This window comes from Orbicella franksi, chromosome 5 (genome assembly GCF_964199315.1).
Source record: "Orbicella franksi chromosome 5, jaOrbFran1.1, whole genome shotgun sequence".
NCBI classification, from domain to species: domain Eukaryota; kingdom Metazoa; phylum Cnidaria; class Anthozoa; order Scleractinia; family Merulinidae; genus Orbicella; species Orbicella franksi.
The window spans coordinates 4,239,901-4,256,750 of NC_138149.1; the positions used below are offsets into that span (position 1 = coordinate 4,239,901).

Here is a 16,850-nt window from a genome sequence, read left to right on the forward strand (position 1 = left end):
ATGATGCTCTATTATTCGCCGCTTGTTCCTCTGTCAGCGGTCTCTCGTCTAAATGTAAATACGTTTCTTCGAGGAAAATAACAATATGATGAATGGAACAAATTTAGCTGAAATTTCGGTCGAATTCAGCCAGAAATCAACCGTTGAGGATTTTAAAAGCTGCTGCAAAGATCCAGCTTTTACTCGAAAGATGGACAACGATGTTCTTACCACGCTAAAGATCTTGATCATCGGAGAAAGTGGCGTAGGAAAATCAAGGTAAGCTTACGTATAGTGGATGTGAAGTCGCTTGTAATTATTATGCCACTAACCTTTTTAAGGTTACCAAGTACTTCTTATGTAGTTGAATGTGAATGTAATGTATGTATGAAAATAAATAGATATCGTTTTGTTTTGATGCGGTATGGATTTATAGATGCAGCTTTAAAAAATCATAATTTATGTGAAGAATTTTTTGCGATATTTTGGATGTGCTTTCAAATTTCTACTTACACATCTCCATCTACACTGTACATCTACATCTACATTTAATTTTATTGAGTCAGCAGAAACTATATAGAGTTATCACGATGACTTAAACATAAGAATTAAATTATTACATTAACTAATTAAACTGTTGAATGTAATAGAAAAATACACATGTATTTAATACAAACATTACAATTGAATTAGTCAACTAATTTTTATAACGGTTTCCATGCAAACACAACTTGCTACTAAGATTTACTGACGACATATTTGACCCTGACATTGGAGCAACCATAGGCGAGTGTACATTCTGGTACATAAAGGATGTTACATACCTGTTACACTGAGCAGCAATGGGCAATTCCAGAAAATATCCATACCTATACCACGGACGGCTTTTAGGATTTCCAAAGGGGAGGGGGGGTTCTTTGAACTGGAATTCCGAAGGAATAGGGGGCTATTTACGATTGGAAATCTGAAGGCATGGGGGATTTCACAGGTGGGATTTCTGGAGTAGAAAGAGTAGAGTGAGTTCCTCGAAAACGCTGTTGTTGTGGACTTTTGTAGTTCGTAAAGAAACCACGAACGTATGAGCGCGGAAGCAGAAGACAAGCATCGATTGATCAGACACGTGTTTAGGCTCATAACTTATAGAAGTGAACAGTAAAACGTGGGTTTAGCATTTACCTTGATGAATTTCTTGTCACATGAATAAAATCTGAATATGTGTGACCTTTCACGCGAAAACGTGTATTAATGACTTTCCGTTACACGGGTGAAACAAACGGCTATTAAGCGGGTTACAAACGGGTCACCAAGCCGTTTGAAACGGGTTTCAATGAGCGTTCGAACGGGTGATTAAGTATTCTGAACGGGTAGCCTAACCGTTCGAACGGCTCAGGAAAAATTTGCGAACGGGTAGCCTAACCGTTCGAACGGCTCAGGAAAAATTGCAAACGGGTAGCCTAACCATCCGAACAGCACAGGAAAAATTACGAATGGGTTGCCTAACCGTTCGAATGACTCAAGAAAAATTGCGAACAGGTAACCTAACCGTTCGAACAGCTCGTAAAACATTCCGAACGGGTAACGGAACCGTTCGAACGGCTCATTAAAGAATTTCGAACAGGTGATCTAAACGTTCGAACGGCTCATGAAATCTTCAAACGAGAAGTCACGAAAAGCTTATAAACTTGATAATTATAATTTGTTTTGTTTATTTCGAATGGTGCTGTGCCGCTACACATTTCACTTAAAAATAATTTCGAACGGATGGCTTTTAATCGTTGAAACTGTTGCTGTTACTACTTTATTTCACCACTGAAAGCCAAAGAAAGTAAACTTGAAAGGCAGAGACCATTCGTAACAGTTTGCTGAAGCAGATCGAAAAAGCTGAATTCTTTTATACACGGTCATTTATGGGAGTCTTTGTCAATCCTTTGTCTTTCAGTACAGCCCAAACATAATGCACGCGCAAGAACTTCTTTTTGCGTCCGCAAGCAGACAACTTCTTGCAGCTTCTCCATAAAAAGTCTAAACCTTGTTGAAGTCATTCTTGGTGAGAGTTTTCGTTCACGAATAAATCATTCGGGAGATTTTATCACTGACGGTGGAAGATTTTGGTCACATGCAAGCAACGTGTGAATCGAGAATGTCTCAAAATAACTTTACAGCTTGAGACAGAGATAAGGCCTTTGGCAACAACAGTTTAGCAACAGTACATTTTGTCTTCGCTCACAGATCACGCAAGAAGAAGAAAACTAAAACAACACTTCTGAATCGGGATTCAGAAGCAAAAACCGTTGGATCCCAGGCTAACTACACCGTAGTTCGATTTTTCTATGTGGACTGTTTCTTTATGAGCTTCATTATTTGGAGATGTTTTGTGATTGTCGCGTAATCTGCTAGCAGACTATTCAAGTGATCGAAGGGATTTTTTCCGTGTACTTGATATGAACACGCGAGTATGCGAACAGGTAGAGACAACCGCACGTATGCCTTGATATTTTTTTCCTGAACGGATGATCAAAGCCGTTCAACGGTTTACTCAAGTCGTTTGAACAGATGGATGGTCCAGCGAACGGGTGAGCAAGTCGTTCGAATGGTTGGATGTTTTCAACAAATGGGTGAGCAAGTTGTTGAACGGTTGGACGCTTTTATCGGACAGGTGAGCAAGTCGTTCGAACGGATGGATGTTTTTACCAAATGGGTGAGGAAGTCGTTGGAACAGTTGGATGTTTTCAACAAACGGGTGAGCAAGTCGTTTGAACGGCTGGACGTTTCTACCGAACGGGTGATCAAGCCGTTCGAACGGATGCAAATTTTTTTTGAACGGATGACCCAGGTCGTTCGAACAAATGCAAATTTCTTTCAAACGGCTTTCAAACGCTTCTAAACAGAATTCTGTTCGAAAACGGAAAGCCGTTAATACACGTTTTCATGTGAAAGGTCACATGTATCTTACTTACTGCTTGCAAGTTTCTTGTTACTCCTGTCTCCCGATCCGATGAATGGCAGAAAAATTTGCACCAGTCCCTTGCTTCCAAGGAATGCCTGCCAGATTATTAAGCATATTAGACGGTATTTTTGACCACCAAAAGATTTTAACAGTCTGAATTTGAGCTATTTTGCCTTGTAAACATCAAAACAACACAAGAAAACAAAGAGAAGGAAAATTACCATGAGTGGTGTTTATATTTGTAGCCAAATTCAGACAGGAGTTTGCACAGCCCGGTCACGCGCAGTAGGTGTTTTTTGTTGCTGAAGAGTAAAGCTTGTCGCCTGGTGCCGTCAGATCACAACATTGAGGAGGCATAAATTCATGTTCTTTGTTCATATAGGCGTTGCAAGTCAAAAATGTACTTCCAAAAAAAGCAGAAATTCTGAAGGGTAGGGGGGTTCACGATTATGGAATTCTGAGGGCTTGGGGAGGTAACGCATTCTAGAATTTCCGAAGGCAAGGGGGGGTTAAAACAATGAAGCCGTCCGTAGTTGGGTATGGATATTTTCTGGAATTGCCCAATGTTGAGGGTATACACATCCTAGTATAGTCAATCAAACATGGAGAAATCAAACGCAATCAAACTCAACCAGTAGATTGAGTTTGATTGAGTTTGGCAATCCAACAAAATCATACATCAAACTTTGAGTGAGTTCGATTTCCAAACCAATACCTCTCAATTGAACACAACTGAATGCAATCCATTAGACTGTGTTTTATTGAGTTTGGCAACCCAACTCAATTGAACACAGTCTAATGGATTGTGTTCAGTTGTGTTCAGTGAATAAATTCGTTGAACAAAGATCAAGCTATGTGGTCTCAAAAGCACAAAAAACACGTGTTCTACCGTAGTAACTCGAGCCTCAAAAATCTTGTAATTGATTTTCAGCAACAGTTTTGCGAAAATCAAGAGTTCGGAAATGAAACGTTTGATTGAGTTTGATTGACTAATCATTTTTGTGCGAGATTGATTTCGTTCAATTGCTGAAATCTATCAAACTCAATCCATAGATTGACTTCAAGTGAGTTTGACAATTTGATTGGATGTGATTGACTATGCTGGTATACACCCCAGTCATGTATGCCAACCATCCCAGTTTTTCCTGAAATCTCCCAGATACACGGTACGGTTCATACAGACCAAACCTCTCCGTCTACCACACAGATCACCAAATCTGCCAGATATCAAAGAAAGCACTAAAAGTATGTTACTGGCACACTTATTTTGGTTGATTTTTTCCCTTTTGGGGGGAGATTTTTATTGATGTTTGACATATTTTCGTGGTTAAATCTGTCGAGTTATTTGGGCTTACGATAGTCTTCAGTGAACAACACGTGTTTACTTCAAGACGCCATCTTTAATAACCAACATGCATCTCGCACGTAACTAACTTGAACAATACTTCATGTAAGCTAACACAACATCTCCCCCCATTGTTCAAGAGTATCTAGGGAACGAACCAAGCATGAGAAGACTGACAAACAATATGGAATCTTATAACACAGCGTCATCTCAAACTAAACCTAGATTCTCTCTAACTTTCAGCGATGGTTTTATAATTCTCTTAGGCCTAGTAGCAAGAATGGGTGTTACAGGGGGTACTTGAATGTCTCCCTTTGTAACGGGAATGTCCTTCCGAATAGGTGTTGCCGCTTTGTCTTCTGCGGGAACTTGGTTCACCATTGGTGTCGGTCGCTCATGTTGCTCCTGCTGATTTGGCAGTGGAGTAAGGTGAATACGGTTTCTTCTTATCGTGCTTGTCGGTGTTTCAACTTTATATGACCGAGGTGTTGATGCTGCTTCAATGACTTTTCCTGACCGCTGAAGGTCCTTGACGAAAACTTCAGTACCCGGTCCAATTGAAGGCAAGGGCTTGGCTTTGTGCCTGGTGTTGAACACTGTTTCCTGCTTCAATTTGCTCATGCTTTCTCGAGCATGCAGGTTATCCAAGTCAGGCCACTCTGGGTTCAGCTGGGTGTGGAATAACGGAACGCTGTTCCTAATCTGCCTTCCCATCAGTAACTGGGCAGGAGAGAACTTGCATGCTAGTGGTGTTGCGCGATAGGCTAGTAATGCTTTAGCAGGGTCTTTTTCCTTTGTTAGAAGGATTCTTCACAGTTCTAACTCCACGCTCAACTTCTCCATTTGCTTGGGGAAATCGAGGACTACTTGTGCTATGCTTGAATCCCCATTCCTTGGCAAAGTAAGAGAATTCTACACTGTCAAACTGAGGACCATTGTCAGATCGCACTTGCTCTGGGATCCCATGTCTTGCAAATATTGACTTAAGTGCTCTAATGACCTCCCTTGACTTTGTAGTCTTCTGCATGGCTGCTACTTCCACGTATCTTGAGAAGTAGTCTATAACAATAAGGTAGTTAACGCCTTTCAGCTCGAAGAGGTCTGTGGCTACGATTTGCCAGGGACGGTCAGGTAAGGGTGTCGTGATAAGCGGTTCGGGCTTGTTGTCCCTTTGAAGAGCGCAAACTCTGCATTGTTGCACCAGATCCTGGATTTCTCGGCTGAGTCCTGGCCACCAGACAGAGTTTTTGGCCCGCTCACGACACTTAGTGATTCCCTGGTGTCCTTCGTGGATCTTATCCAGTATCTCAAGACGCATGGAAGAAGAGATCACGATCCTGGATGCTTTGAGCAGAATGTTCTGCACCACAGACAGTTCACCCCTGCTTGACCAATAAGGTTTCATTGCATCGTTTAATGAATACTTGTCAGGCCATCCCTCACAGCAGTACACTTTGATCTGCCTGCAGACAAGATCCTCCTCCTGTGCTTCTATGATCTGCTGTAATCGTGCGTCTGAGGCAGGCAGTGATGAGATCACGCTTCCAATGTGTGCATGCATTTCGTCATCGTCAATTGTTGACTTCACTGTCTGGCTTCGGGGTTGGAGTCTTGAAAGCGCATCGGCTATGTACATCTTCTTTCCAGGAACATGCTTGATCTCCTTGAAGTGGAATTTCATCAGTCGCATTCTAAATCTTTGAATTCTTGGTGGAAGTTGATCCAGTGTGTGAGTACTCAGGAGTGGCACCAGGGGTTTATGGTCTGTTTCCACAGAGATTGATTTTCCCATAATGTACTCCCAGGATCGTTCGCATGCCCATGTCAGCGCTAGGGCTTCTTTTTCGATTTGTGCATATCTGGTTTCAGTGGGCGTTATCGCTCGCGATATGAATGAGACTGGTCGCCAGGAGTTGTCAGGTTGGAGTTGAAGAATTACCCCACCTAGGCCAAAGGATGAAGCATCAGCTGCCACTTTGGTTTCCTTTTTTGGATCGTACAGAGCCAGTACTGGAGCTCGTGTGAGGTCAGATTTGATCTGCTCAAATGCTTTCTGTTGGTCACTTCCCCATGTCCATTGGTTCCCTTTGTGAAGAAGGTCTCTGATGCTCTTTGTCTTGTCAGCGAGGTGCTCGGAAAACTTGCTTAGTTGGTTCACCATGCGCAGAAATGTCCTCACTTCTTGCACGTTCTGAGGTGGCGGTTGGTCTGCAATTGCTTGTAGCGTTTCAGGATCTGCCTCAATTCCACTGAAGCTTATAAGGTGTCCAACGAACTTGACTCTGTCTGTGCTGAACTGGCATTTGTCTAGGTTGAGTGTCACGCCAGCTTCAACCAGACACTGCTTCTAACCTCTGATCGTGTTCAGTCTCATCTTTGCCATGGACTAAAACGTCATCTATGTTGCATTCCACGCCATCTAATCCCCGGAGGATCTGACTCATATTCTTCTGGAATTTCTCAGAACCAGAACTGATTCCGAAGGGCAACACATTGAAACAGAAACGGACCCATGGAGTGATGAATGTTGTCAGTGGTCTTGATTCCCACGCTAGCTTTATCTGCCAGAATCCTGAGTTGACGTCAAGTTTAGGGAACACTCTGGAACCTGCCAATCTTCCGAGAGTTGTGTCTACTGCGGCAAGTGGATGGTTCTCCCTCTTGATGTACTCATTCAGCTTGCTCAGGTTGACGCAGACCCAGACCTTGCCATTGCTCTTCGGGGTCACCACCATGGGAGCGCACCAATCAGTGGGTTGGTCAACTCTGGATATGACTCCTGTCTCCAACATCCTGTCTAATTCTTCTTTTGTTTTCTGATACAAGGGGAAGGGTACTTTCCTTGGAACTGACACTTGGAAAGGTTTAGCATCTTCTTTGAGTGTGATACGGTAACTGTCCTTCATGACACCTAGACCTTCGAACAACTTGGGGTATTTGTCTGCTACTTTACTCTTGTAGTCATCACTGCTCAGGCTGTCAAGTCTGCTTATCAGCTTTAGAAGTTCAGCTTACTTTCTTCCTGGCAAAGGTCACTCCAACTCTTCTATTACATACACTTGCTCCTTAGCAATCTTATCTTGCACTTGCAACTCTGCTATGAAAGTTCCTAGACAGCTCAGTTTCTTTTTACATGGACCCATGAGTAGCCTGGTGGTCTTGCTAAGTGATGGAACTGGTTGTAAACTGTGATACAGGCTAGGTGGAATTACTGTTACATCCGCACCGGTATCCAATTTAAATTCTGCTTGCAGTCCATTCAATGAAACTTTAGCTTTCCATGAATCTTCTGTACTTCTTTGGGCAGCAGATAGTTCAGTGAGTTCACCTAGGAAGAACTCTCCTTCTTCTTGTCTCCCAGGAAAATTCACTTCACCCACTCTCTTGTCGGATTGAGATCTGCAGGCCTTTGCCCAATGTCCTACTTTGGAGCACTTGTTACATTTCGATTCTCTGGCTGGACATAGTCTCTTTGGGTGTGGTTGACCCATGCACCTTGAACATTGTGCTTCAGCAGTCTTCCCATTTTTAGACTTGGGTGGTTTCTTTTTCTTCTTCATATCTTCTTTAGAATCTTTTCCCTTTCCTTTGGACAAACGATCAACATGCGCTGGTGGTGGGTCAGATTTGGTTTCCTGTAGGAACATTTGCTGCTTTTTAACTGTCTCCGACTGCCTGGTTTTTGTAATTGCTTTCTCTAAAGTCAGCTTGGAATCCAGTTGCAGTTGTTCAGAGAGCTTCTTGTCTTTTATCCCTACCACGATTCTATCTCGGATGAGATCGTCTCTTGGTGTTCCAAATTCGCAGTATTCAGCAAGACAATACAAATCTGTTATGAAATTATCCACTGACTCACCATCTTATTGACTTCTCAGGTTGAACTTGGCTCTTTCAAATATTACGTTTCTCTTTACCACAAAATGAGCTTCAAACTTGCCTTTCACTACATTGTACTGCTTTGCTTCTTCAGTTGTCAGTCCGAATGACACTACGATGTCGTCAGCTTCTTCGCCCATCGAATAAATCAAAGTATTCACTTGGCTCTCGCCGTCCTTTTGGTCGAGTCCAGTCGCTTTTCGAAATCGTTCGAAACGCTTGATCCAACGGGACCATTCTTCGGGTTTGAAGTTGAACTTTTCAGATGGTGGAACTTGGTAACTCGCCATGGGTATTTGTTGAACCATGGGCTGCTGTACAGCTGCGGCGACTTGTGGTTGTGCGGCTGGTTGTGCGGCGTGAGCGCCAGCTTCGTTCGGCTCTTCAACTACTTGAGGTTGTTCAGCTTGAATTCCAGCCTCGTGTGCATCTTGGTCTCCCATATTTCCGTTTTGTCTGTTTCTTCTTCAGTTTAAAGGCTATTGGGAGCTTCCCGTTGCCACTGTGTCGAGTTATTTGGGCTTACGATAGTCTTCAGTGAACAACACGTGTTTACTTCAAGACGCCATCTTTAATAACCAACATGCATCTCGCACGTAACTAACTTGAACTACTTCATGTAAGCTAACACAACAAACATTTATTAATAATTCTTGAAATGATGAAGACCTGCGATAGAGTTTGATGTTTTCACTTCTTTTATTACAATGTGAGTTCTCACTGAATGGTTTGTCAAGTTTCTGAAGCTTCAAGCGCCCTATTCTCTCAGGTTCCACTCCAGGAGGGGAAGTGTGTGCATCATAGTTATGCTACCCTCCTCTGCCCCTCAGTCTTTTTGTCCAGTTTGCTCAACACTTGAAAATTGAAAAACATTTGTAGTGGTTTTTTGATGTATGTGGTTGTTTTTTATAGACCTTGGGAGGTGCATTAGAAGAGTTTATTTTCTCACCAAGACTGGACAATCAAGTCAGCTGTTTCTGTGCTCTTCAGGTACAACCTACATGGATATTGCACTTGAAATCTATGCTGCACCAAGCAAAATATTAATATTTTATGGCTTTATGTCACATTGTTCTGCACTAGGTTGTGACAGTGTATCTTATCTAAAGCACAAATTGGCTGCGATGTTACTTGCTGCTGTAGGACGACAAGCTGCATGGCGACTCCATCACAGTTTACTCCAGTAACAGTTTGTACAAATGTAAGACCCCAAGAATCCACATGTTAATGAAAACTTGCCTTGAGCCAAATCAATCCTTCGAACTAAGGCAGGTTCATATTGTACTTTTTTTGGGTGTTAATTTTCAAAGTCACTTTTCTATAGAGGCAGCTGGCTGCTTGTGAATAGTATGTTTCCATCCCTGAAGGTCAGCAGCCCTCATCTTGATCAGATATAACTTCATTCCAGTTGGCTAATGATCCATGATTTATCTGTATTTAGAAAACATCCCCATGATGATATGTGTGCTGATTGGTTTAAAATGGTGTTTCTATAACTTGATAGAAACACAGAACTGGCACAAGCTGGTGACATAATGATGGCACAAGCAAAGAGAATTTACATTTTGATGATCAAAGTAAACAAGCTGTTTTCTTTTTTTCACATGGTGTTTTCTAAAAGAAATAGAAACATGTTTTCTGTGTTTCTACTGAGTTTTAGTAGAATTATAGTAGTATACCAATGCAAATGCTGCAATCTGATTGGCTGAGCTACTTGTATACTATCAGCCATTAGAGTGCAGTGGCTGGAGGTCATCTACGAAATGGTGATGTTTTTTTTCTTTTTAACAAAGTTTTGGAGGAACATTTTGATGCAAATGGATAATTAAATTCGTGAGAAGACTAAAAGAAAAACATAAAATTAATGGCTTTTTGGCTTTAAAAATTGTGAAATTATTGAAAAAAAAAAGTAATGCGCACGCACAACTTCAATTTCAAATGACGATTCAATCTGTGCAATCCTTCTAAGGTACAAACTTTAATAATACATCGATAAGTAATTGGAAACCATTATTTGAAGTAAATTTCAGTTAGAATTCTAGTAATTAAAAATAATTAGATTATTCACTCTCGATTTCTGTGAGGTGATAGTTGATTTGGTCTTTGGCCTCATCAACTATCACCACTCGTGGAAGTTTGGGAGAACTCTAGAATAGTGTGTCAACACTTGCCTGTCAGCTCATGTTCCTACAGCTGCATTTCCTGTTCTCCCAAACTTCGACTCATGTTTCTATTTATCAATTAGACTATGAGCTCACAAAGAAGAAGCTGCCAGTTTTCTAACAAGCGCTCTCTGCTACAATGCTCACTATAGTGAGTAGCGTAGCCAATCAGAGAACACCTTTCATGATAGAACGCTAGTAGATTTATACTAAATCTCAATAGGAACACAGAGAACATGTTTTCTGTTTCTTAAAAAGGATATCCCAAATGAAATACTTGCTATGAATATGCAATCCAAATCTCTAAGTCTTATATGCTATGACCAACAAGCTTAACTTTAGCCAAGCATTGAACATGTCGTATTATGCCAGTGGATTAGTCCTTCCAGTCTAAATGTAGAGTAAATGTCTAAAAGTAATAATTATGCAATTCAGGGCAATTTTGTGATTTATTGATGATTGGTATTGTGGAATTATTTTAAATTACAGGGCCTTGTTCATTCCTTAGAAGGCTCATCTCTGGCAACAGATCCTAACATTCGTGTTATAGCTTTGTATGACAATGAGGAGGTAAGCTGATAGAGTGCTTTTCGATTGAGTAAAGCCAAAACCAACGTAATTACTCTCACTAATCAATCACAAAGAAAACAGACAGTCCAGTGAACCAATCAAAACTCGAGGTAATTGCACGTAGGTGACCCACAGCCTAGGAAAACAAGTGCGAGTGAGTCACGATTGGTTTTGGTTTTACTTCTGTTTGGATGTAATGGTGGCATAAATTTTTTAAGCCTGTCCTGTGGTGTAGCGAGCCAGTGATGGAAAACCGTTTACTTTTTGACACTCAAATGAAAACTGCTCAATGCAAGTATACAATAAATTATTGTAAACAAGTGGTATAGTTTATTTTTTTTAGCAACAAGTAAGTTTTTCGAGAAATTTAATGGCAAACATTTCTGTTGTTACAATAATCACCCTCTAACTTGCAATTAAATTAAATGAAGTGGCTGAGACAATTTCTAATTCCCTCTGTGATATGCACTTACCGGGTGCTCAAGGTGCGGGCTCCATGCTAACAGAGCATATTTTGCGCCGTCTGTCAGTGGGTACGTATTTGAAACATTTATCATATTTTGTTATTATTTCATCACAATTCATTTCTCACAACATATATGTGTACCTTTTTGGAGGAGGAATTAATATTCGGACCGTTTCAAGAATACATTCTTTAATAGGATAGTTTTTAAGTACAATGTAGCTTTGTAAATAGTGTACTTTTTGTATTCGATTTTTGTATTTGTTTCCATGTAAATATCTATCTTATTTAGAGACATATTGTAGCCCATTAACATTGTTATTTTTAAATGTAACATAAGATATGTAATTTTATCTTTTGAACAATAAAGACACTTTATTTATTTATTTATTTATTTATTTATTGGGATGACATACAAAGGGAAGTATAACCTTTGAACGTCGAATAACTCATGATTGTTCGTGTTCTCAACAATGCAGGTGGAAACTCAACCAGTTTTGAGGAAGCAATTCCAAAGTCATTTCTTCTCAGTGCCGACCAGGCCCATGCAGTTCATCCAAACTATTCGTATGTACACTGTATAATCCAGTAGTTTGCTTCTAGTATTAAACTGATGTGTCATAATACATCTCTTATTTTATGTATGTGCGGTAGACAATGCTAGTGTTGTACTGCAAATCGGCGATTTGATTGGTTCTCCCATCAATTGGTTGTGAGGCGCGGTGGCCTCATGGTTAGTGCGCGTTCGTCTCCGGATCGAGCGGTCCGGGTTCGAGCCCTGGCCGGTGACATTGCGTTGTGCTCTTGGGAAAGGCAACTCTCACAGAGGCTCTCTCCGCCCCGGTGTGCAAATGGGTACCGGGGAACTTAAATGCTCAGTTAACCCTGCGACGGACAAACATCCCATCCAGGGGGGAGTAGAAATATTCCTGGTAGCTTCATGCTACAGAAACCAGGATAAGCTTCGGCCTGATGGGCCACTTGGCTCGAATGCAGAGTTAAGCTCATCAATGACTATTTGGCGATAAACCACAAGATTTGTACGTGCATTGCCATGGGAGCAAGAGTCCTTCAGCTCAACCTGTGAGCAACAGGTTGCGTGGAAATTGCCGAAGTGGGAATTGCGCTAAAAACTCAAATTTGATCCACAATTAGTGGCTTGCTTTTCAAATTTCTCACACAGTATCCGAAATCAACCGTTCCTAATTCGCCATCATGTCTTGTTGATAAAAAGCCGACTGTAGATTAATTCTTTTCTCCCTTTATGACATTGAAGTCACTGTGGTATTATTTCATTTTACACAAGAAAAATGAAAACCAGAACTTTGTAAAACTGCAACGGAACTCGGCAACTTGTAAAAGCTAGAGTTAATTTGAACGAAAAGTCGCCAGTTCTTTAATACAACTGTCAATCTACGTAATTGGAACATTGCACCGGAATACTGTAGTGTTTTCTTCAAACGATCTTTCGTTTTAGCTCTAGAAAGTTTCTTTCGTCTCAGTATTGTTATATATTTTCAATCGTGCAAAGCGTTCAATATTAGCTCGCTGGTCGCTATTCAATAATAAACATACACTGTCAGTCTTGAATTTGATCACCAATACTTGCACAGTTTGATTTCATCATTTGTGAGGATCTGTCTAAATAAGGAGTAAATTAATAACCGAATACAATGTAAGAGTATGCGAAGACTTACTCCATAATATCACGTTTTGGCAAGACGTATTTTGATGTGTTTATGTATCAGGATTTTTCTTTTCAGAGATAAACACGAAGAAAATCATAAACCTGCTCTCCATAAGGTGAGAAATAACAGAACATTTGAATAACTGACTTTTTCTTCAGGTTAAACCGGATAGTTGTAAGATGAAGTTTCAACTTTACTAAAATATGATTAGGATACAATCCAGGGATTATTACAGTAACTCTACAAAAACTTGTACAGCTCAAGGTTGTGATAATCAATTGTCCTACACCTTTTTGTATTGTCAGTGGGTGGGTGCCTACAGAACCTGGATAGTGAATAGCAGATAGTTAACGTGGAATATTAACGAATCAGATTGGATGAGACAATGGTTAGCCTGGGTAGCACGCACTTGCATTGAGTCATTAATTATCAATTATTATTATTATTGACAGCTATAACCAGTCTCGAATCAGTGCTACTTTGGCCTGCTAATGGGGTGCTGTTTAACAATTACTCCACGAGTACCTCTTGGATATGAGATGGTAGATAGCCAACGAGGCGCGTAGTACCGAGATGGCTATAATCAGTCATCTCATATCCAACAAGCACGAGTGGAATAATCGTTTTATTTAAAACGCCCCCAAAATATAGAAAACTAAACTAAAAAAAAAAAAAAACGGTTCTCACACACTGAATGCCATTTGTCCGCCACACGACAATGCAACAGCACTTTATTGACAATTCTATCAACATCGATATCACAACATAACCGAGTCGGAGTCAACAACAGGATAAAACTACCCAAACGTTGATACACTTCCATAAACTTTAGGCAAGAATTTGCTAAGGGGCGAGAGCGTGGGAAAACTGTTGCACTGTCCAGCGAGAAAAGAAAACTGAATCACGTGACCGAGCGTGAAACTGACATCCTGACTCGTACCCAGGTCCCCCATTCAGTGTGAGAGAACTTCATTTCCTGCCTCTTTCGCAAGCTCAGCCGGCAGGAAAAACATGATATAAGACTGCCAGAGAGTTTTAATAAACTACTTATTATTTGTTCTTCGCTAGTTTCAGACAGCTGTGGTATCTAGGTGTTTAGCAGGGAATGAAAAACTTCTGTTTTTGTCGATGCCCTGGCGCAGTGAATGCTAGCAAACTTATTGACTTGTTTAGCGTAACTGGTTTACTTTTAATTCCAACAAGGGCCCAGTCATAAAGATTAACAGCAATCAGCGATATGCAACAACAGCTGTGTCGTCAAGTGTTGTAAGGCTGATCGCAGAGAAGAGCGATGTGCCAATACAGGTATAGAACTTACTTGTTTTGAAGGCAATGAATTTGGAAGAGACCACCAACTTAACGTGAGGATACATGTGAAGACGCATGTAGCTTAAGAGAGATTAGTGTTTGGCACGCGTGCGAAATGTAAGACAAACACGCGAGTCGATTATGAAAAACTCGAGTTTCTGGCCACTTTGTTTGTGCTCATGCATCAAATATTATTGATTGATTAATTGTTGGAACTCAAGACGGATAGAGGGACGACTGATCAATTGTTAGATTGGTTGATTGATTGATAGATTGGTTGATTGGTTGATTGTTTGATCGATTTATTGATTGATTGATTGATTGATTGATTGATTGATAGATTGGTTGATTGGTTGGTTGGTTAGTTGGTTGATTAATTGATTGATTCTTAAATGTTTTTTTTTCTTGCGTCCTTGTATCACAGGAAGTTTGTGTACGAAATGATTCTCCTTGTGGATCCACTATTGGACCAATACTCTCCGCCAAGCTTGGTCTTTTAACTTTAGGTTTGTGATTTAGATACTTACGCGTTCTGCGCTGAAAATAAAGAGAATGATCGCCAAGCAAGGAGAGATTCCTTCAGAGAGTAGTAAGTTACTCTCCTGAGGAACTACTTTTTTGTTTTTGTTTTTTCAGGGTTTTCCTACTTGCCTCTTAGTACTTACGTGAACTTAAGCTCGTTTCACCTGGAATACAACTCACCATCAAGTCGTGATTTCTCTATAATGCCATTTCTAGAACTGATAGAAACTAGCTGAGATAATTGATACGTTCATTTCTAGATATCGGTGGCCCACAGCTCGCTATGCATTCCATCCGTGAGATGTGCTGCTCATCCATTATTCACCAAGAGACTCAACTTTTCAAGCTGACCACTTCGAATTCTGTCAAGAACTGTTCTTTTCTGCTGTTCTGAGTTGTCACGCAACGTAATGCTGTGTTGGGGAGAATTTTTGCGTGACAAGCCAATGAACTGGATTCTTTTGAAATTTTTTTGAGGGAATTAACAAATTACATTTTTTTAATTGTTCTATTTTCTCCACAGAATTACTTCGAGACACTTTCATCAGTGCTAGAGTCCGTTGCAGGAGCTGACTAAAATCAAACGAGTGTCACTGCTTGAGTTTAGTCACGGTTACTTTGAAGACGTTAAAACGGTGTCGCAGCTCTCCCAGCAATCTTGATCTCTCTTTCTCTTTCTTTCTATGTTTATGTTTTTGTTCATCGATAGAAAGTTTAACAGTAAGAAGAGACAGGTTTTTTTGTGTCAAATTACCTCTCTCATGGTCTAGTAATTTATCCTTGAACAAACGAAAAAGACCATGTTTGACCACATTTCGAAACACCGAGGAAAGAGTTGAAAATAAGACGCGCAGCGGGATATTTTTGACGAACTTCGAGGTGTTCGGGAATGTGGTCAAACACTGTCTTGAAAGTTTGATATATCTTCTCAATTGAAACTAAAACTAGGGAGTAAACGGAGAAATAAAACCGTAAAATCTATGTAAATTAAGATCAGATATCCAAACACCGTCACGATCATGATTTCTTTTGGCTAAACTTGATGAATTATTAATGAGTTTGAGAACAGAGTTTACTTGGACGTTACGCATTAAGTTAGCCACTACGTTGAAACAGAACAGCATTGCGTGACAACCCAACTAGGACAACTAGCAGCAAGCTGAGCCGAGAGGTGTTTTCGTATCTTGTGGTACTCAAGGCACTAAGCCAAAACACGGAATAACACAGCTTGTGAAACAATAGAATGTAATGTTAATAAATATGAAGCCAGCTGTGCTGAATACATTCTGTGTTGCTGTTTGCAGTACAAGTTCTACCCGGGATTCGAGGTCGCTCTCTCTCGGCAGTCCCTCCTCTCCGCGAGTAAAAGGGAGCGACCTTGGACTGTCTGAGAATCAAGCTGTTCACGTTTCACGACATTGTGAGAAAGGGAAAGGCGAGGGAAGAAGGAAAGAGGACTTATTCAAGCAATACAGCTAGCGCGCGAAACTGACGAATCCTGAAAATAATTTGGTTTGCTCATTTCTTTCTCACATCTTTTATGGTGCTTGATCCGATTTCGCCGATTCGATGTTGCAGTCGAACCCCTATTGAGCGGCCACCCTAGAGGAAATGGAGGAAGCCGCTCTTTAGGGGTTGGTCGCTTAAAAGGGGTTAGTGCATTTCGAAAACAAAATTTACCATCTGGTTAGTTTCTTAGTGAACATAGAATAGGCCCTTTGCACGATCCGGTCACATGGTACAAAATCACACATGCTGGTGAGCAAGTTCCGCAGTGGGACTTCCAAAACAAAGGCAGGTCCAGGTGGACTGGTACGAGTGGCGTTGTTTTGGAAGTCCCACTGTGCAATTTGCTCACCAGCATGTGTGACTTTGTACAATGTGACCGGATCGTGCAAACGGCCTATCACGTCAAAGCAATCACGATCAACTTGCGTTCGAATATTTAATTAGGCGTCACTTTCTATTTCGGACTCTTATCCGTCGTCAT

At 40.8% G+C, this 16,850-nt stretch overlaps 1 protein-coding gene across 1 annotated transcript in view; it reads left to right on the forward strand.

Annotated features, from left to right (window-relative positions):
- The window catches only part of LOC145486931 (aspartyl aminopeptidase-like), a 104,240-nt gene that overhangs the window by 725 nt on the left and 86,665 nt on the right, over window positions 1-16,850 (forward strand). The window contains exons 2-10 of the mRNA XM_081465638.1: window positions 160-258; window positions 9,060-9,137; window positions 10,799-10,879; window positions 11,304-11,412; window positions 11,822-11,909; window positions 13,106-13,145; window positions 14,234-14,335; window positions 14,763-14,844; window positions 15,121-15,184. Coding sequence (XP_081321764.1) covers window positions 160-258; window positions 9,060-9,137; window positions 10,799-10,879; window positions 11,304-11,412; window positions 11,822-11,909; window positions 13,106-13,145; window positions 14,234-14,335; window positions 14,763-14,844; window positions 15,121-15,184 — 743 coding nt within the window. The remainder of the gene's footprint in view (window positions 1-159; window positions 259-9,059; window positions 9,138-10,798; window positions 10,880-11,303; window positions 11,413-11,821; window positions 11,910-13,105; window positions 13,146-14,233; window positions 14,336-14,762; window positions 14,845-15,120; window positions 15,185-16,850) is intronic.